This window comes from Mobula birostris, chromosome 9 (assembly GCF_030028105.1).
Source record: "Mobula birostris isolate sMobBir1 chromosome 9, sMobBir1.hap1, whole genome shotgun sequence".
NCBI classification, from domain to species: domain Eukaryota; kingdom Metazoa; phylum Chordata; class Chondrichthyes; order Myliobatiformes; family Myliobatidae; genus Mobula; species Mobula birostris.
In genome coordinates this window covers 118131694-118154045 of record NC_092378.1, presented here as the reverse complement: position 1 = coordinate 118154045, position 22352 = coordinate 118131694, and the positions used below count along the sequence as shown (strand labels likewise).

Below are 22352 nucleotides of genomic sequence, written 5' to 3'. Positions count from 1 at the left end.
GGCCAAGTGGTTATGTCATTGGACTAGCGACCTGAAGATCGTGAGTTCGAGTCCCAGCCGAGGTAATGTGTTGTGTCCTTGAGCAAGGCACTTAATCACACATCGCTCTGCGACGACACCAGTGCCAAGCTGTATGAGTCCTAATGCCCTTCCCTTGGACAACATTGGTGTCGTGGAGAGGGGAGACTTGCAGCATGGGCAACTGCTGGTCTTCCATACAACCTTGCCCAGGCCTGTACCCTGGAGAGTGAAGACTTTCCAGGCGCAGATCCATGGTCTCACAAGACTAACGGATGCCTTTACTTTTAGAGAATGACTTGCATTCAGTTGATAATCTGGCCTAGGCCTTTTATGGTATTTAAGGTCTTGTGAAAATTCTTCAGATATTCAGAATCAGAATCAACATATCGATGTAGTTATAAAGAAGGCAAGATAGCGGCTATTGTGGAGTTATTAGGAGTTTGAAGAGATTTTGCATGTCAACAAATACACTCAAAAACTTATATTATTGTATTGTGGTGAGCGTTCTGACAGGCTGCATCACTGTCTGGTATGGAGAGGCTACTGCACAGGACCGAAAGAAGCCGCAGAAGGTTGTAAATCTAGTCAGCTCCATTTTGGGCACTAGCCCACGAAGTATCCAGGATATCTTTAGGGAGTGGTGTTTCAGAAAGGCAGCGTCCATTATTAAGGACTTCCAGCACCCAGGGCATACCCTTTTCTCACTGTTACCATCAGGTAGGAGGTACAGAAGCCTGAAGGCACACACTCAGCGATTCAGGAACAGCTTCTTCCCCTCTACCATCCAATTCCTAAATGGACATTTGAAGCTTTGGACACTACCTCACTTTTTAAAAATATACGGTATTTTTTGCATGTTTTTTAAATCATTCAATATACATAATTGATTTACTTGTTAATTTATTATTATTGTTTTATTTTATTTATTATTTTTTCTCCCTCTGCTAGATTATGTATTGCATTGAACTGCTGCTGCTAAGTTAACAAATTTCACGTCACATGCCAGTGATAATAAATCTGATTCTGAAAGAAAATTGAGATGAACACATATTCAGAATAATAGGCAGCTTAATGTAAACCCGTGGTTTCAATGACCTGTATCAATTGTAATTGCCCAATAATAGTGACTATGCTAAAGATCTCCTGTCTCAGACTTTATTCTTGTGTGATAAAAGGCAAAAGTATGAGATGAGCCTGAGGTGTTTGACTGTATTCTTCACTAAATGTACTTTTCCACTGTACAGTACTGTGCAAAAGTCTAATGCACCCTCGTTTTTTTAATATAAATTTTGCTTTAGATGTTTATATTTTGTCTTCTGCATTAGTGTGTAAGTAGGAAAGGACAAATTTTAGATTCCAAACATTCATTTTCCAGAAATTAAATCTTTCAGAGAAAGTTCAGTATTACATTAAAGAAAGTAACATATTAAGTAATAGACCACTTTTCTAATAGAACTTGATTATTTTGTAGGTGTATAGCCCAGTGTATAATTAAACAAAGATAACAAATAGGTGCTACTGATCAATGACAAAATGAGTGGAATGAACTAAATGGATAACCTAAAACAGAAACGGGTGTAGAAGGAATCAAACTGGGCGAAGGACAACCAAAAGAAAATGTGAGGGTGTGGCACATGTTGACAGTTTAACCATTAAATCATCAATTCGTACACCTTGACAAGAGTGGTCATAAAAACAAGGCACAAGATGGTGATCCTGCATCAGCAAAGTCTCTGTCAAACAGAAATTTCATGGCAGACAGGAATTTCAGCATATGCTGTCCAAGCTCTTCTGTACACTCATTTGAACGAGATCATGAGTTCAATGGAAAAAGGCAAGAGCTTGATCACTTAAATTATTTAATTGTTATTATTTTACTGTAACTTCAATTACATTTGTTTTGCTTTAAGAACTTTAAATCTTAAAACTTAAATCTTTTTGAATTATGTTTAAATCTCTGTGATTGAAAACTCAATGGTCAACAAATTTTTGATTGTGGGTGGGCTGTCAAAGGCTATGATGATGGATGGGACTTTGGGATGTGATGCCCAAGGCTGACCGTTTGGAGCTTTGCTAGATGCCTCTTGGATGTGGAGGCTTGGCTTTTCTGGATTTGCACATCCAGGAAAATGGCAAATGATCGGGTCTTCAGGCAGCAAGTCAGGTAATGGCCGAGATCCTGGATGATCTGTAAGGTTCATAGAATGAACTTGGGCTGGGTTTCAGTATATTCCTCGAGCCGTTGTTTTAACTGATTGGTTAAAACAAGTATGCCCCAATAAATAAAATACTTAGGATAGTGAGTCATGGAAAAGATTGTTATTTCATGCAAGCTGCTTGAGTTGCACTTAAATTGACCGAGTTGGATGTTTAATTTATTGGAAATTGTTAACTTGTTTTTCCCTGTTGTTTATAAACAGCTGACACAGAGGATGTATGTATTGTGGAACGACTGTTTTCCAGCAGTCTAGTAGCTATTGTGAGCCTTAAAGCACCCAGAAAATTGAAGGTCTGTCACTTTAAAAAAGGAACGGAGATCTGCAACTACAGTTACTCTAATACTATTCTGGCAGTCAAGCTAAACAGACAGGTGAGAAATGGCGGCATAGTGATTTATCTTCTCTCCAATTCCTCACAGACCTTTTCCTCAGATACCTGGGGACTATTTTCACTGTGATTCAGTGATGACCCTCCTCCCCTGTGCCTGCAGCACAAGATGTGCTCTCGCATTATTGAGTTTGCCTTGGATTCTTATAATTATTATAGCTAGAAGTTTGTTCATAACACTTTTTATCACTCTGTCATAGCCTGCAGTTGATTCCTGATTTGTCCTCTGCAGCTGATTACTGTCACTTTTTCTTCCCCTATGGATTTTTCTGCATAATGGACTGATACTATGTATTAAGTTCCTGCCAGTGAATTGGGTATTGATTTGTGGATATTGTAGAGAGGTTTAAGGTTATGATCTTGTGGAACTATCATCATGCAAAATAAGAATTAGAATAGTAATTTTAAAATCTGATTTCAATTAATGACAATAGTGTTTCCGGGATTTTTAAGGTTCTTTTTACTGTCAGTAGTAGTCCGAGTTCCACAGTACAGAAATGGGCTCGTAGGCATACTGCATCCTTTTTGCCCATCTACACTTTCAATCAAAGCGTCTCCTAAATGCAGTGATTGCATTGATTCCACCACCTCCTTTGGCAGTGAGTTCCAGATATTAACCACATTTTGTGCTTTGTAAAGGAAAACATTTACCTTTTAAGACTCCTTCCTCTCACCTCCAACCTGTGCCCTCTTGTTTTTTGATACTCCTGCTCACGAGGAAAGATATTGACTATCTGTACCTCTTCATACTATATACTTCTAACACTTTGCCTCCTTCACTCCCAGGGAAACAAACACAGCCTATACAATCTCTCTCTCTAACTAAGGTTTTCCACTCCAAACAACATCCTCTTAAATCTCTTCTGCAACTGTAATTTAACTAGACTTTTGCACTAATGATCCAGATAATGTTTGGATATTGATAATGTCTACCTGACATTAATTTACTACATTTCTGTTGTTTGTCGAAAGTTGTTAAAAACTTGGTAAAGGGATTCAGTGTTGGTGTCACCTCAAAGTTGCTAGGTTTAGAGACCTGTAAAATGATACTGTCATGCTATCATTATTTATACAAAACTGCCAGTAGAGATTATTTTCTAATAAAAAAATGTATTCTGTGGAACATTTATTGGATAATTATTTAGCTTTGGTAAAATTTGGCAGTGGTGTATTTAGTATTTTGGCTTTTAAAATGGTTAGTAGGAGAACACTATGCTGTATCCAAAATATTTTGTGGTTTCAAGGTTTTTAATACAAACAAGTAGTTTTTTTTCATTTTCATTTATAACATTGTATTATTCTGGTCTTCTAATGTTAAAATTGACTTTCTTCCATACATGTAGAGATTGATAGTGTGCCTGGAAGAGAGTTTGTACATTCACAATATCCGAGATATGAAAGTACTGCATACCATCCGGGAAACACCACCAAACCCCACAGGTAAATCCTAATATTATCTCCTGCAATAAACACCAGCAATGGTGTGAAGTGATTATGAAGTGTTTTTTGTACAAGATTTTTCATAAAATAATCAGTGAATATTTTTGTTTAATTAAAAATTGTGTCCAGAATGTACCTACAAAGTGTGGAGAGTTTATCCATTTTAACTGATTATTTTACAGGCAAAGTGCTACAAATCAGCAGCTCCAGACAGTACAGAAACTTGTATAAAACATGAGAGAGTGCATAATTTCAACTGCTCCTTTCATTGCACATTTTGATCTGACAATTGATTAACTTCAGTTATCTTCTTTTCAGGGTTGTGTGCACTTTCCATTAATAATGATAATTGCTATCTTGCTTACCCTGGTAGTGCAACCATTGGGGAAGTACAGGTGTTCGATACTATCAACCTGGTAAGAAGTTATCTGTTGAGTACAGAAGTAATGTACAAATGATAGTGCTTTACCTTTAACATTTGTGAGTATTTCAGATATTTGAATAAATGCATTACTTATTCTCAATCAACCAAAAATTTACCTTTGAAGAACCTAAACAAGTATCCCAACATTATTTTGATTGCATCTGTCACAGGGAGAGCATGCAAACTCTTTATAGGGGCGGCACCTTTCCTCATTCCCTGCCGGGCCGCGAGGAAACCTTTCCTCATTCCCTGTCACGGCCACTGTTGAGCCATTACGCATGCGAGGTCATTACCCACGAGTCATCCATGTCAGCACGGGAAGGAGATCAGCTCCTCAAGCTTGCAAATGACGGTGGGCTGAAAAGTATGTTTGACATAATATCTCTGCCGGTATTCTGGATCAAAGTCAAGGCTAAATATCCTGAGATAGCCACGAAAGCACTGAAAACGTTGCTTCCATTTCCAACATTTTTCTGCGAAGCAGAGTTTTCTGCAATGATTGCAATGAAAACTAAATTGCGGAATAGACTGGACATAAGGAACCCCCTTCGAGTATCACTGTCTCCAATCACCCCTTGATAGGACTGTCTTGTTGCGGGGAAACAAGCCCAGGGCTCCCACTGATTCAACGATATTGGTGTGTTGCAATGATTTTATATGTTCATACGGGGAAAATATGTGCTGTGTGTTTAATGTCCAAACGTTACTTAAAATGTTATGATGCTATTGACTTACTTATATAACCATATAACAATTACAGCACGGAAACAGGCCATCTCGGCTCTTCTAGTCCGTGCCAAATGCTACTCTCACCTAGTCCCACCGACCTGCACTCAGCCCATAACCCTCCATTCCTTTCCTGTCCATATACCTATCCAATTTTTCTTTAAATGATAATATCGAACCTGCCTCTACCACTTCTACTGGAAGTTCGTTCAACACTTACTTCAAGCTCCCCTGTCCTCCCCTGATAATTGACTTATCACTATATTCATGCGAGGAAAATATGCGCTGTGTGTTTAATATTAAATTCGTTAGATAAACCCTTTTACAAACGAAGTTGAGTGTATTAGCCACTCCTCACCTATATTCTGGTCATGAATAACAACCCCCCACCTCCCCGAGCAGAATCGCCAAAAACGATTTGCAGGGGAAAAATCGGCAGGTACACGCATGGGCAGGTCACGCATGCGCACTGGTGCCCGCGCAAGGCTTCATGGTCATTGTAGTCTTTCTCTGGGTAAACGCAACGTATTTGACTGCTACTCTTGTCCGTTGGCAACCCTACACTCCCCCCCCCGCCCCCCCCCCCTCCCCCCACCCGGGTCGGCCAGTCTGCAAGAATATTGCCAGTATTAAACCGGTCCGCAGTGCAAAAAAGGTTGGGGACGCCTGGCTTAGGTCATTTATCATTGAATTAGTGAGTAATGAATCAGCATATTGGAGGGAGATTGAAAATCTAGCTGAGTAGTGTCCTAACAACCACCTGTTACTCAATGACAGCAAGTCCAAAGGGCTGATTATTGACTTCAGGAGAAGGAAACCAGAGGTCCATGGCCAGTCCTCACTGGAAGATCAGAGGTGGAGAGGTTTAGCAACTTTAAATTCCTAGATGTTATTATTTCAGAATACCTGTCCTCGACCCAGCACGTAAGTGCAATTACAAAAAAAGTGCAGCAGTGCGTCTATTTCCTTACGAGCTTGTGGAGATTCAGCATGACATCTAAAACTTTGACAAACTTCTGTAGATGTCTAGTGGAGAGTATATTGACTGACTGCATCACAGCCTAGTATGGAAACACAAATGCGCTTGAATGGAAAATACTCCAAAATTGGTGGATATGGTCCAGTCCATCACAGGCAAAGCCCTCCCAACCATTGAGCCCATCTAAATGAAGCACTGTCGCAGGAAACCAACATCCATCATCAGGAACCCCCACCACCACCACTTTCTTCTCGATGAAGATACAGAAGCCTCGGGACTTGCATCGATGAGGATGAAGATACAGAAGCCTCGGGACTCGCATCACCAGGTTCAGAAACAGTTACTACACCTCAGCCATCAGGCTCTCGAACCAAATGGGACAAGTTCACTCAATTTCACTTGCCCCATCATTGAAATGTTCCCACAGCCAGTGGATTCACTTTCAAGGACTCTTCATATCATGTTCTTGATATTTATTGCTTATTTATTATTACTATTTCTTCTTCCATTTGCAGTTTGTTGTCTTCTGCTCTCTGGTTGAGTGCTCTAGTTGGGCAGTCTTTTATTGATTCTGCTATGAATCTCAGGGTTGTATATGGTGCCTATAAAAAGTATCACCACCCCTCCACCCCCAGAGTTTTTAATGTTTTGTTTTACAACATTGAATCACAGTGGATTTAATTCAGCTATTTTTGATGCTGATCAACAGAAAAAGACACTTTTGTGTCAACATGAAACAGATCACTATAAAGTGATCTACATTAATTACAAATATAAATCACAAAATAATTGATAGAAGTATTCATCCCCCTTAATATGACACACCAAATCATCACTGGTGCAGTTAGTTGGTTTTGGAAGTTGCATAATTAGTTAAATGGAGATCACCTGTGCAGTCAAGTTGTTTCAATTGCGGTAATGCACCATTAAGCTGGATGCCAACTGCCGTAAAACAAGATATAGTTGTTTCAATTGATGGTAGTAAAAAATGCAGCTGTATCTGGGAGGTCCAACTGCTGCTGAGACATTATCCTGGCAAAAACTACACCATAAAGACAATAGAACACTCCAAAATTTCTAAGTCACTGCATATCCCTTGGAGTACAGTTAAGTCAATCATCAAAAAATGAAAAGAATATGGCACAGCAGTGAAACTGCCTTGAGCAGGCTGTCCTCAAAAACTGAGTGACTGTTCAAGAAAGGGACTAGTGAGGGAGGCCACCAAGAGAGCTTATGACATCTCTGGAGGAGTTACAAACTTCAGTGACTGAGATGGGAGAGACTGTGCAAGCAACTGTTGCCCACGAAATTCACATGAAATTTCTGTCAGAGTTTGCCAGGAGGCATGTGGGAGACTCTGAAGTCAGCTGGAAGAAGGTTCTTATGGTTTTATGAACCCAAAATGGAGCTTTTTGGTCTTCAGACTAAACACTGTTTGGTGTAAGCCAAACACTGTACATCATCAAAAGCACGCCATTCCTACCATGAAGCATGGTGGTGGCTGCATCATGCTGTGGGGATGCTTCACTGTAGCAGGCTCTGGAAGGCTTGTGATGATAGAAGGTAAAATGAACGCAGCAATATACAGGGAAATCTTGGAAGAAAACCTGATGCAGTCTGCAAGAGAACTGTGACATAGGAGAAGATTTGTTTTCCAGCAAGACAATGACACCAAGATTAAAGCCAAAGCTACACAGGAATGGCTTAAAAACAACAAAGTTAATTTCTTGGAGTGACCAAGTCAGATTCCAGACCTCAATCCAATTGAGAATTTGTGGCGGGACTTGAAAAGGGCTGTTCACTCATGATCCCCATGCAATCTGACAGAGCTTGAGCAGTTTTGTAAAGAAGAATGGGGAAAAATTGCAGGGTCCAGATGTGCAAAGCTGACAGAGACCTATTCACAGTTTCAAGACTGTAATTGCTGCCAAAGGTGCATCTGCTAAGTACTGACTTGAAGGGGGTGAATACTCATGCAATCAATTATTTTTTTTATTATTTGTTACTAATTTAGATAACTTCGTGGCGATCGTTTTTCACTTTTACACAAAAGAGTCTTTTTCTGTTGATCGGTGTCAAAAAAAGTGAAATTAAATCCACTGTGTTTCAATGTCGTAAAACAATAAAACATGAAAACTTCCAAAGAGCGGTGAATACCTTTTATAGGCACTGTATATGTACTTCAATAATAAAATTTACTTCGAATTTTGTAGCATCTAATATACATTTCCAGTACTTTGTATAGTGGTAGTTGTGTAACTGTGGGACCAGGAGAAAAGCATGACCTGTACTAGTAATTAGACAAAACACTAATCAAGAGGGTTTATTTATTTTTTTTTATTGAGATGCCACATTAGCCCTTCGAGCCATGCCACCTAGCAATCCCCCGATTTAATCCGAGTCTAACTATGGGACAATTTACAATGACCAATTAACGTAGCAACTGGTATGATATAAGATTGTGGGAGGAAATCAAAGCACCGGGAAGAAATCCACACGATCATAAGACAACATACAAATTCTTTACAGGCAGTGATGGGAATTGAACCCTGACCATCTGTACTGTAAAGCAGTGGTCTCCAACCTCCGGGCCGCGGACCGATACATTGCCACGAAGAATTCAGTGGTGCAGCAGTAGCCGTAACGCACCCAGCACATCTTTAAGAAAAAAGCCGAAATAAACAAGCTAATTAATTAGGTGCCGCCCGGCACATAAATGTCGTCCCAGATCAGAGGCAACGCAATTGGCAATCGCCTCTGGCAACTGACCAGAAAAGGTCCCCTTTATTCCCACTCGCTGCCTCCTGCCTATGAGCCATTCCTCTATCCATTGCCAGTATATTTTCTGTAACGCCATAGGATTTTATCTTGTAAACAGCCTCATGTGAGGCACCTTATCAGATGCCTTCTTAAAATCTAAATAAATGACATCCCCTGCCTCTCCTTTGTCCACCCAACTTGTTACTTCCTTGAAGAATTCTAACAGATTTGTCAGGCAATGTTTCCCTTTACAGAAACCATGCTGTCTTTGACTTGTTATTAGTTTCCAAGTGCCCTGAAACCTTGTCCTTCGTAATGGACTCCAACACTTCCCCAACCATTGAGGTTAGGCCCTCTGGTCTATAATTTCCTTTCTTTTGTCTTCCTCCCTTCTTAAAGAGTGAACTCACATTTGCAATTTTCCGGTCCTCCAGGACCATGCCAGAATCAAGTGATTCTTGAAAGATCATGACCAATGCATCTGTTAGCTCTCAGCAACCTCTCTCAGGACTCTGGGAAGTAGTCCATCTGGTTCAGTTTACTTATCCACCTTAAGACCTATCAGTTTGCCTTCAGTTTTTCCTTTGTAATAGCAATAGCACTCACTCCTGTTCCCTGACATTCACGGACCTCTGGCATACAGCTGGTATCTTTGACAGTAAAGACTGAAGCAAAGTTACTTATTAAGTTCATCTGCCATTTCATTGACCCCCATTACCACCTCACCAGAATCATTTTCCAGTGGTCCAATATCAACTCTCACCTCCCTTTAACTCGTTTTAGAAATGAAAAATCTTTTGAGTATCCTGCTTTACATTTTTGGCTAGTTTAATAGAAGTTAATAGACTGGTGACAAGTGATTGTAACAGGAGGGGTCAAAGGATATAACTATAATCGTACAGCATAATAGTACAAGGTTTCAGGGAAGCCTTGCATAAAAGTGATTATATCTACAGCTCACAGTACGTTTTGCATGATCGGTAAGTTGTAGATATAATAATCCAAAAATAATTGTCAGTGTTCATTTGAGAAGAAAATTAATTTTTAGCCATGTTTCTAGGAATAAAACTGGTAGTTAAGCTTAGCTTACCTTTCTTGAAATTAATCTCTTTCTTTCCCTTTCATAAATTTTAAAAACTCATAAGGTAAACATATTAACTTACTGTTAAATAACTGAAGTTGGGGGAGGTAGTTTGTGAGGGTGAGGCTGACATCACAGCTCAAGTTGGGCAGTCTAGTTAATGCTTGGAAAAACGCTCTTCACACTTCTCATCAGCTTACCGTTCTTTTGTCCGTGCAATATAGTGCTCACCAATTATCAACGGTCTCCCCTGTCTTGCGTCAAAAACTGAGAATGGACTCAGAAATAAACACAATCCCGTTGTGCACTGCTACACTGGGCTGAGAGACCTCAAACGAGATTGCTGACAGGGCTGCTTGGTCACTGCCCACCAATGCAAGCCCTGGCAATTTCACAGTGCTGCTGCTAAAGCTTTTAGCAACTAGATAATGAATGCTAGCTGGCAAGAATTGAAGACCAATCTCACGGAAGTTTTCGATAAGGTACCTAACTGAAAGAAGTGAACAGTGGAATTCTGAAATTTGTATTACGAAGGTTTTTTTTTCTAATTGAGATGTCTCAGCCCAGTGTTCCTGAATACAGTTGCTGCATGTGTGATAGAGGTACAGATAGGTGAGGAGGGAGTGTTCTGTTTTTCATAAAGAAGCACACAACAGCAGTGCTTAGATGAGATTCTTGGGGGATGATTCAGTGAAGCCGTAGGGGTAGAACTTAGAAACAGGAGGAGGGTGCCACTCTGGTGGGACTGTGTTATAGTTTCCTACCTTCACCCTGCCATGGTTAATGGGAACTTGAGGAACAGGTGTGTAGAAAAATTGCTCATGGTTGTAAGAATGAGTGGGATATCTTAATTTCCATGGAATTGACTTGGCTATCCAGAGTGTTTGGTGCCTTGATGGGGTGGAATTTGAAATGTGTCCAGTAAAGTCAATATACAGGGGGCCTTTCTCGGGAGGACGGAATACTGGACCTCCTGTTGGGGAACAAGGCAGAGCAAGTAACTGAAGTGGCAGTCAGGGACCACATTGGCTTTAGTGACTGTAATTCCAGTAGTTTTAAGATAGTTCTGGAAAAGGATAGAAAGGTCCATAGGTTAGGGTCATAACTTTGGGGGGGGTGTGGTGATAGTAGACAGATCTAGCAGAGTTCATGTAGGTGAACATGTTAGAAGGGGAAGAAATAGCAAGTGGGAGGCTTTTAAGAGTGTGATATTAAAAGTCCAGGAGCAGCATGTTCTTGTTAGGGTAGAGGCTACAAATCTGGTAAATTTAGGGAATCCTGGTTGATGAGAGATATTGAGGGTCTGATCAAGGAAAAGGAAGAATGCATTCAGTTTAGAACATCAGGGTTGTGAATCCTTTGACTTATAAAGAATAAGATAAAAATCCAGAGGAGTGAGTGTATGCAAAAAACTGCTATAGGATGCAGTTCAGGCAAGTACAGTAGTATTATTTAAGAAGCACTTGAATCAGTACATGGAAGTACAGGGCTTGGAGGGATATGCGCTGAACACAAGAAATTGGGACTAGATGGCTGGGCAGCATAGTCAGTATGCTGGGCTACAGGGCCTGTATTTATGCTCTATTACTTTATGACTCTTATCTAAAATTAATATTACCAGGGAAAAAGTAATAGGTAAAGTTGTTGACCGAAGGATTAGCAAGTATGCTGGAACTGATGGCTAGATAAAATTTTTATGAGAAGTGGCTATAGAGAAGCTTCATTAATTTTGAAAACCATCTGGATTCTGCAAAATATGAGAAGTAGCATTACAGTTCAAATGAAGGAAAAGAGAAAATGGGGAGCTGTGGTTCATCAGAAGTCAACTAAGTGATAAAGGTGTACTCAGAAACTCAGAACATAATTAGAATGAATCAATGTAACCTTGTGGGAGGAAAAAAATATTGCTTAACTAATGAGTCCTTTGTGAATATCAGCCTTGCTTGCAAGCCTTTACTTTATGCATCAAGTTCAAGATAATGGTTAGGCCATACTTAAGAATTTAAATGTGGTCTAAGTGTTGACTAACCAACCTAAGCATTGCTTAGGCCACGCTGCAGGAAAAAAATAGATAAGGAGGAGTAGAAAATATTTACAAGAATGTTGCTTGGATTGGAGGTTAAGTTTGGAATAAACATTCTCTTCAGTTACTTTTACCTTGCACTACATATTTTTAAGGACAATATGTGTTATTATATTTTAAGTGTGGAGTTTAAAGATCTCTTCTCAAGTTCTTGTAATATGCTTGCAATTACTAATCTAAGCAAATGCTTGCTATTGATTTTATATCCATTAAGTGTTCGATTTTAGCAGTATGAAATTTTGGATTATTAATTTCCTTCCTTTGTAAATATTTGATTTTAAGCCATCATATTTTGTATAACATACCCAAAAAAGATAGATTGATAGTGATCAATAAATAGAGTGAATATTTAAAGTATTTTTACTTTTGTTGTAAAGAGAGCTGCCAACATGATCCCAGCCCATGACAGTCCTCTTGCTGCTTTGGCATTTGATTCAAGTGGTACAAAACTGGCAACAGCCTCTGAAAAGGTAAGCTATTTGAGGCAGATGTATAATTCTTTATTATGTGTTTTGTAATTTGAATACAATCAAAATTATAAATACAAGTATCTCTCTGTCTGCTGGGCTAAACATTCATCATGATCATCAATAATAGTACGTATAATGTAAAATTCCCCAATGCACTTTGCAGAAAAGTTACCAGATAAAATTTGGCATGAAGCCTCAAGAAGGTTATTGAATAGCTTATCAAAGGTTAAGCTAAGAAGGCAAATTTAAGAAGTATTATTAGAGAAGAGGGAGAGGAGGGTATTTAAGTTTCAGGAGCTTTGGACCTAGGTAGCCAAAATCACACAGTAAGAGACCAGAAATGGAAGAGTATTGAAATCTTGAAGGGTTGCAGAGAGTATGTATATTTCTTTATGCATTGCCTAATTTTAGTTAACAAAGGTAGAGGCAAGTCAGTTTATCCAAGTTGTATCAGGCTGGTTATGTTGTGTCGAATGTTTTGCTGGATACATTGGTTGATTCTCCACCCGAAATATTCTCAGTGACATATACGTTGTAATATGTTCATCAAATAACACTGTTCTATATCAACATATTAGCTTAAAATCAATTCAGGTTCTAGAAATTGCTGAACTAATTCCAGTAAAAGCATAAAATACAATTGTCACCCGGCCCATCATTCCTTTTGACGGTTATTTATCTTTGGTGCATCTGTAACAGGAGATGAACAATGACCATAGACTGTAAATTAATTAAAAGGAACATTCTTGTCTTACTAGCATACTGGATTTATTGCCTCTCACCAAGATGCTAATAAGGCCACAAGATAGAGGAGCAGTATCAGGCCATTCAGCCCATCAATTCTGCTCCGCCATTCAAATATAGCTGATTTATTTTCTCCCCCCCACCCCCATTCTCCTGCACTCTCCCTATAACCTTTGACACCCTTACTAATCAAAAACCCATCACCTCCACTTTAAACATACCCAATGACTTGGCCTCCACAGCCATCTGTGACAATGAATTCTCTCTCTGTCTCTCATTCACTAGCTTCCCTTCATGTTTCATCTTCTCTGTCCTTTTTTCTTTTTTAATTGCCTCCCTTGGTTTTTAATCCCAATCTTATAGCTTCCCACTAATTTTTGTTATTTTGTATGCCCTTTCTTTTGCTTTTATGCTGCCTTTGACTTCCCTTATTAACCATGATTGCCTTGTCCACCCTTTAGAATGCTTCTTTGTCTTTGCGATGAATCGATCTTGAGCACCTTCCCTGCTAATGCCCCTTCCTGTTAACTTTGGCCAGCTTCACTTCCATGCCTCTATTCTTTAGTTGCCTTTTCTCCACTGTAATAACAATGCATCTTTTGTTTTAAGCTTCTTCCTCACAAACTGCAGAGTGAATTCTCATAATATGATTGCAGTCTTCTAAGGGTTCCTTTATCTTAAACTCCCTAATGTAATCTGGTTAATTACACAACACCAAATCCAGAAATAACTTTTCTGTAGTGGACCCAACCATAAGTTGCTCTAAAAAGCCATCTCGCAGGCATTCTACAAATTCCTTCTCTTGGGATGCAGCACTAACCTGATTTTCCCAGTCTACCAGCATATTGAAATCCTGCATGTCCATCGTAACATTGCCTTTTTCACATGCCTTTTCCATCTCCATCTCCTGTTATAATTTGTGCCCCACATCCTGCCTTCTGTTCAGGGGCATATATATCCATATATCCCAACTCGATCTTTTTATTTTTTGAGGTGTATTAAACACTACCTACAAGGATTCTACATCTGATCCTATGTCACTCTTCCAAAGGATTTGATTGCATATTTTTTTTTAACCAGTAAATCCATCCCCCTCTGTCCACCTTCCTGTCCTTTCGATACGATGTGTATCCTTGGATATTAAGCTCCCAAACGTGATTATCTTTCTACCACAACTCATCGATCCCCACAATGTCATATCTGCCAATTTCTAACTACGTTACAAGATCATCTACTATATATTTTCTCAAATTTTGTCAATATTCTTTATAATAGAGACCTCTGTAACCTTCTCTGCATTCTTTTTCTTTTACTTTATTCATACTTTTCCAGACTTTGGTAACTGCCTCCCTACTATCTAGTTTAAAGCCGTAGTCCTAATTATGCAGTTTGCTTGGACCCTGGACTCAACATGGTTCAGGTGGAGCCCATCGCATTGAAACAGCTCTGTCTTTCCCCACTACGGGTATCCTTGCCAAAGACTCTTGAGCCAAAGCCTCAGTTCTCAGGCTGTTTGACACATGCCCACTCACATAATGGCATGTCCAAGATGGCCTCCGGGACCCTGGCCTCTACCTCTTCTCCCCAAAGCCCCTCGAGGCAAAGCGTCAGTTGCCCACTCTGGCAACTCTAACCATGGCTGCTCCCACAATGGCCACTCCATTTACAACTGACTTCTTTTTATTGCCCCAAGTGATATTCACACGCAACAAGACTTTTACTTTGGAATGATGGTTCCTACTCTTGCATAGATCTTGCTTTTGCTGCTGCAGATTACTTTAGTAAATGTTTTCCTAAGTAAGTGGGCAACTTCCTGGACCTTTTCAGGGAATATTGGAAGTTGACCACATATTATAGATAACAAGTTTTGTGCAGATTCTTAGGCTATCTTGGTGTTTTTTTTATGGCCATTAATAAAGTAGATGGATTCCTGTGAATGTTAATCAGCTTTACTTGATTTGTTTAATCTTGTTTCATGGCACAGAAGGGTGAAATTACAGTTTCAACTTCAGGGTTTGCTATGTTACTAAATGGTTGTACCAGCACCTGGAATTGTCTTGCTATTCTTTGGCCTAAAGATCTGGTCGTGAGGAATTATGTGATTTATGGGAATGGCCTGTTATTGTTCTGCCAGTAAACTTTCCTTCCTTTTGGAAAAGTACTGTACCTTGCCTTTTTACAGCTTCAAGGCATAGAAGTTACCACAAATAATTGTAATTGCATGCTGATAGGGTGCCACTCTGCAATGCATTGCTGCATCAGCTTGTGGTCCAAGCACAAGGTAATCATACTATTAATGAAACCTGTGCTTTTAACATTATGCTCTTCATCTATTAATAAATACTACACAATAATCATTTCCTGATCTCAATTGTTATTGCTCAGACTAACTTCTGATTTTATGCTTCATTCTTTGATTTTGATTCTACAGGGAACAGTAATCAGAGTATTTTCCATTCCCGAGGGGCAGAAACTCTTCGAATTCCGGAGGGGTGTTAAAAGGTAAATGAACGGGCAGAGTTAAACTTATGTATTTGTTATTAAAAGAACAGGGTCAAACTGTCACTGATGACTTAGAAAAGCACAATCTAGTCTGAGGTCTGCCAGACTTCTGTAAGAAGTTTACAATTCACTTTGACTATAGTATACAAAGCATTTCATAACGTTGAATATAAGCAACAATAAACTATTAAAGCTGTAAGGCTTTGAGGTAAATACTGTACATTGATTTTAAAAAATTAAAATAAAGTTATTTCTTAAAAGAAGAATAATTTTGAGTTGTGAAGAGTCATTTTATAAACATTCTTAATGGGTAAGTGTATTTTTTTTCCCTAATGCAAATTACTAGAAAGGTCAGTGCATTGGAGGAAGAAAGCTCAAATTATTTAATTGGAGAAGTGTATTCGGTGATGTATATACTTAACGAAAAGTATTAAAGTTAAGGTGGAAAGTGAAAAATACTCATTAGTCTCAATAGATCAATTCCCAGCGTGCCCAAAGAATCAAATAGCCAAAACATTAGACTGCAGATCATATAGCTGTGATTCAGTTCTATATAGCCAAAGAAGTATTATCAAAGTGTATTGATTGCATTATAGAAATTGCAGCAATGCACAAAATGCTTGAGGAGCTCAGCAGGTTAGGCAGCATTTCTGGAAATGAAAGTTGATGTTTTGGGCTGAGACCCTTCTTTGGGACTGAAAAGGAAGGGGAAGATGCCAGAAATAAAAGGTGGTGGGGGGGGGGAGGGGGAGCAGGATAGCGAACATGATAGATGAAGCCAGGTGGATTTGAAAGATAAAGAGCTGGAGAAGAAGGAATCTGATAGGAGAGGAGAGTGGACCATGGGAGAAAGGGATGGAGGAGGGGATCCAGGGGGAGGTGATCGGCAACAGAGAAGAAGTAAGAGACCAGAGTGGGGACTAGAAGAAGAGAGAAGGGGGAGGAAAAACTTTTTATACTGGAAGGAGAAATTGATATTCATGCCATCAGGTTGGAGGCTATCTAGATGGAATATAAGGTGTTGCTCCTCCACCCTGAGGGTGGCCTCATCTTGGCATAAGAGGAGGCCTTAGATTGACATGTTGGAATGGGAATGAGAGTGGAATTAAAATGTTTTGCCACTGGGAAGTTCCACTTTTGGCAGATGGAGTGGAGGTGCTCGACGAAGCAGTATCCCAATTTACAACGGGTCTCACCAATAAAGAGGACCCTGCATGGAACACAATAGATGACCTCAGCAGACTTGCAAGTGGAGTGTTGCCTCACCTGGAAGGGCTGTTTGGAGCCCAGAATAGAGGTGAGGGAGGAGGTGAATGGGCAGGTATAGCACTTAAGTCACTTACAGGGATAAGTGCTGGGAGGGAGATAAGTGTGGAGGGATGAATGGAAGTGCAGCAGCTGATTTAAGCGTAGCAAACTCCCACAGGCAGCAGTGTTTTATGATTTTAATGGAGGCACACAAATTGATTGTAAAAACACCGTGAAACATAGAACAGTACAGCACAGGAACAGGCTCTTTGACCCACAATGTTGCACTGAACCAGATAGGTTATCAGTCAAACAGCCAACTAAGCTAGTACCTTATGCCTATACAATGTCCATCGCTTTCATTTTCTTCACATTCATGTGCCTATCTAAATGTCTCTTAGAAGTCCCTAATGTATCTGCCTCTACCACCACTCCTGGTAGTGCATTCTGAGCACCCATCACTCTCTATTTAAAAAAAAACTTGCCTTTCACACTTCCTTTAAAATTATTCCCTTTCACATTAAATGCCTGCCTGCTAGTATTAGACATTTCAACCCTGGGAATAAGATAGTGTCTGTCTACTCTATCTGTGCCTCTCATAATCTGAGAATCTTCTATCAGATCTCCCCTCAGCTTCTGCCACTTCAGAGAAACCAACCCTAGTTTGTCCAACCTCTCGTTATAGCACATGTCTTCTAATCCAGGCAGCATCCTCTTCTACACCTTCTCTGAAGCCTCAAGGTCCTTCCTGTAATGGGGCGACCAGAACTGTATGTAATATTCCAGATACGGCCTAACTAGCATTTTCTAAAACTGCAACGTAACTCTTAGACCTTTGAATTCAATGCCTGGAATAATAAAGGCAAGCATACATATGCCTTCTTAACCACCCTATCAACCTGTTTAGCCACTTTCAGGGAGGTATGAACTTGGACCCCAAGATCGCTCTGTTTATCAACACTGTTAAGTGTCTTGCCCCTAACACTGCACTGTCTCTTTGCATTTTACCTAGTAAGGTGCAACACTTCACATTTGTTCTGGTTAAACTCCACCTGCCATTTCTCTGTCCATACCTGCATCTGATGTTATCCTTGTGTATTCTTTGCCAGTCCTTTTGCTAGCCACACCACCACCAAACTTGGCATCATCTGCAAACTTATTAAGCTACCTGTGTATGTTTTCATCCAGATCATTTATATACATCACAAGCAGGTTCCAGTATAGATCCCCAGGGAACACCACTAATCACGGATCTCCAGCTAAAATAAGTCCCTTTGACCACCACTCTGTCTTCTATGGGCAAGCCAAACAGCCAATTCACCGTAAATCCCATGTATCATAACCTTCTGCATAGTTATCCTCTGTCTTCTGATGTATGTGTAGAATGTCTTGGGATTCTCTTTAATCCAACTTGCAAAGGACTTTCCTGACTTTCCTAATTCCCTTGTTAACTTTTCTGGCTTCTTTATACTCCTCAAAGGCTCTGTTTGATTCTAGCTTCCTAAGATTTGCATACTTTTTTTTTGACTAAGTACATTACCTCGCTTGACATCCAAGGTTCTCTTACCTTGTCATTTTTGTGTTTCTATCTGACTGGAACGTACCTGTCTTGTATTCCGTGCAGTTGGTCTTTAAACATCCTCCACAAGTCGGATGTGGACTTGCCCTAAAACCGCTATTCCTAATTAACTCTCCCTAGTTTCTGCCCAATGCTCTTTTAACTTGCCCTGCTCCAATTTAATACTCTCCCACAAGGTCTGCACTTATGCTTATCTAACATAGTTGTCGTTATGTGCCGTGAAATGCTTGCCTTTAGCTACCTTAGTACTTAAAGACCTGTGGTCACTCTTCCCTAACTGTTCACCCACTGGAAGGTCAGTCATTTGGCCAGGCTCATTACCCAACAGCAGATCCACTACAGCCTTGTTGGAATATCTACATATTGATTTAAGAAGCCCTCCTGGATGTGTCCAACAAATTCTGCCCCATCTAACCACTTGCACTAAGAAGGTCCCAGTTGATATTAGGGAAGTTGAAGTCCCCCATCATAACACCCCTATTGTTTTTACACCTTTCCTTAATCTGCCAGTATATCTGTTCCTCAGTGTCCTGGTGGCTTTTGGTGGGGGTGGGGCAGCAGTTTGTAGTACTATCCCATCAAAGTTATTGCACCCTTTCTATTTCTATCATACAGATAGACATGGAGGACAAGCCTTCCATTATGTCCCGTCGAGTGCAGCTGTGATATTGTCCCTGTTTAGTAGTGCAACTTCTCTCCCTCCCCTCCCCCCACCTTCCTCTCTATCAAAAGGTCGAAAACCTAGGACATTAAGGACATATTCCAGTATATATATATATATGTGTGTGTGTGTGTGTGTATATATATATATATATATATATGTATGTGTATGTGTATATATATATATATATATATACACACACACACACATGCGCGTGCGCACACGCACGCACACACACACACACACACACACACACACACACACACACACACACACACACACACACACACACACACCTCCCTCTCCCTCCCCCCCACAAAAGAAACAAGTTGCTGCAATGGCCACAATATCATAATTCCCTGTACTGATCTGTGCTCTTCAGTTCATCACATTTACCCATAATATTCCTAGCATTAAATTACATACACTTAGTCAAACTATCTGTCCTATTGTACCTATTACTTTGCTCATAACTGCCTTCCTTTCCATCCCTCCACTTTCTGACATGGTGCTCTGGTTCCCGTCCCCCTGTCAAACTAGTTTAAACCCTTTCGAGTAACACTAGTGAACGTCCCAGCCAGGATGCTGGCTCCCCTCCAGTTAGGTGCAGTCCACCCCTCTTATACAGGTCATCTCTGCCCCAGAAGAGTTTCCAGTGATCCAAGAACCTCAACCCTGCTCCCTACAGCAGTTTCTCAGCCAGTCATTTATCTGTGCTGTGATCCTATTTCTTAGGACTGGGAGTAATCCAGAGATCCTGCTCTTCAACCTTGTTCCTTACTCGCCTTTTCTCTCAGGTATTCTTCCCTCCTTTCTATCTATGCCAATGTGCCAAACCTTTTCTGCTTTTCCTCAAAATGTTGTAGAATCTTTCAGGACTCCCTGAGGAAGGAGATAGATGGGGGCTTTAAAGCAAGAGTCATTTGAAAGGCATCACTTTCTTAGCAATATATAGGAATGTTAATCTTGATTTTGCTATAATGGGACTTGAATCCACAACCCTCTGACTCGGAGGCTAGGAACTAGCAATTGCGCCAGTGCATGACTACATCATCACTAAGGTTGTATAAAGTTAAATTAACAAACAGAATTAAGTTACAGACAACTTTTCCTCTATCGTAATGGAAAAGGAATTTAGCAATTTCCTGTATTTAATGAATTGTTTTTGTTTCTTAATTGATAGTAATTTTGAGTCTTGCTGAGTGAGTTGAATAATCAGATTTTTTTACCCATTTTCTTAGTAGGACTTGTTTCTTGTCATTTTAGGTGTGTGAGTATCTGTTCACTAGCGTTCAGTATGGACGGAATGTTTCTGTCGGCCTCCAGTAACACAGAGACGGTACATATCTTCAAACTGGAGACACAAAAAGAAAAGTAGGTTAACACTGTAATAATTCTCAACAGGTAAAATTGATAAGCCTTCTAATCAAAAAAATTCTCATGAAATACCTTCATAATAGCAATCTTCTGTTCTGCATACTACTTAAAAAAGAACCCTTTTCTAACACATTCATAAATTATGCTTGTCTGAACAATTTTATCTGTGCACATTCTATCTGTGGTACTTATTTCTATGATCTGTAAGGCCTGCGTGCTTACGTGAACCACCTTGGTGCAGGAAATGAGGCTTGTACAGTGTTAAGACTGGGCAGATGTCCCACCCTGCAGTTTATCTTGTAGCAACTGATTTTGAAAATGCTTTGATATCATTTTGCCTATCTGACTCAGTTTGCACATGTGGAATGTTACGGGAAATTAATATATTTTTAATCAAAAGCAAAGCATGTTGCTGTGGGATTTGGAAGAAGGCTTTGTGCAGCAACACAGTCCTGAAAGGCATGAGAAAGAGGGGACCAAGGAGGAGAATGATTCAATTGCTTTTTTATCTTTAAACATTTTGCTTTGTTCAGACCACAGGAAGAACCAACCACGTGGACTGGGTACTTTGGGAAAGTGCTCATGGCTTCCACTAGCTATCTGCCTTCGCAGGTCACAGAAATGTTTAATCAGGGCAGGGCATTTGCAACAGTCAGATTGCCCTTCTCAGGACACAGAAACATCTGTGCGTTGGCAACGTGAGTATCCTGTTGATAAAAACTAAATACACCAGGAATTGTTTTACTTCTTAAAAAAAAAAAAATGGTGCACAGCAATATTGGACAGGCAAGCTAAACATTTAACTTTAAAATATTCAAGGTTCTAGTACACTGGATAAAGAATGAACTGTAACTTTTGACTGTTACTGTTTAATATCACCTTTCCATTATAGAAACATAGAAAACCTACAGCACAATTCGGGCCCTTCGACCCATGAAGTTGTGCTGAACATTTCCCTACCTTAGAAATTACTAGGCTTACCCAAAGCGCTGTACTTTTCTAAGCTCCATGTACCTATCCAAAAGTCTCTTAAAAGACCCTATTGTATCTGCCTCCACCACCATTGCCGGCAGCCCATTCCACGCACTCACCACTCTCTGCGTAAAAAATACTTATCCCTGACATCTCCTCTGTACCTTCTCTCCCCAGCACCTTAAACCTGTGTCTTCTTATGGCAACCATTTCAGCCCTGGGAAAAAGCCTCTAACTATCCACACGATCAATGCCTCTCATCATCTTATACACCTCTATCAGGTCACCTCTCATCCTCCATCGCTCCAAGGAGAAAAGGCCGAGTTCACTCAACCTGTTTTTATAAGGCATGCTCCCCAATCCAGGCAACATCCTTGTAAATCTCCTCTGCACCCTTTCTATGACTTCCACATCCTTCCTGTAGTGAGGCGACCGGAGCTGAGCACAGTACTCCAAGTGAGGTCTGACCAGTGTCCTATATAGCTGCAACATTACCTCTCGGCTCTTAAATTCAATTCCACGATTAATGAAGGCCAATACACTGTGTACCTTAACGACAGAGTCAAACTGCGCAGATGCTTTGAGCGTCCTTATGGACTCAGACCCCAAGATCCCTCTGATTCTCCACACTGCCAAGAGTCTTACCATTAATACTATATTCTGCCGTCATATTTGACC

At 40.1% G+C, this 22352-nt stretch overlaps 1 protein-coding gene across 3 annotated transcripts in view; it reads left to right on the top strand.

The window, feature by feature from the left end:
- Positions 1–22352, top strand: part of wipi2 (WD repeat domain, phosphoinositide interacting 2) — a 92030-nt gene that overhangs the window by 52358 nt on the left and 17320 nt on the right. Inside the window, exons 1-8 of one of the 3 annotated variants that reach the window (XM_072268688.1) lie at positions 742–864; positions 2442–2611; positions 3972–4068; positions 4387–4484; positions 12499–12591; positions 15767–15837; positions 20592–20699; positions 21236–21400. In XM_072268688.1, the coding sequence (XP_072124789.1) occupies positions 4023–4068; positions 4387–4484; positions 12499–12591; positions 15767–15837; positions 20592–20699; positions 21236–21400 (581 nt within the window). In that variant the 5' untranslated portion in view covers positions 742–864; positions 2442–2611; positions 3972–4022. Of the gene's footprint in view, positions 1–741; positions 865–1542; positions 1856–2441; positions 2612–3971; positions 4069–4386; positions 4485–12498; positions 12592–15766; positions 15838–20591; positions 20700–21235; positions 21401–22352 lie in introns of those variants that run through there. The other 2 variants (XM_072268690.1, XM_072268689.1) reach the window with 2 other exon arrangements.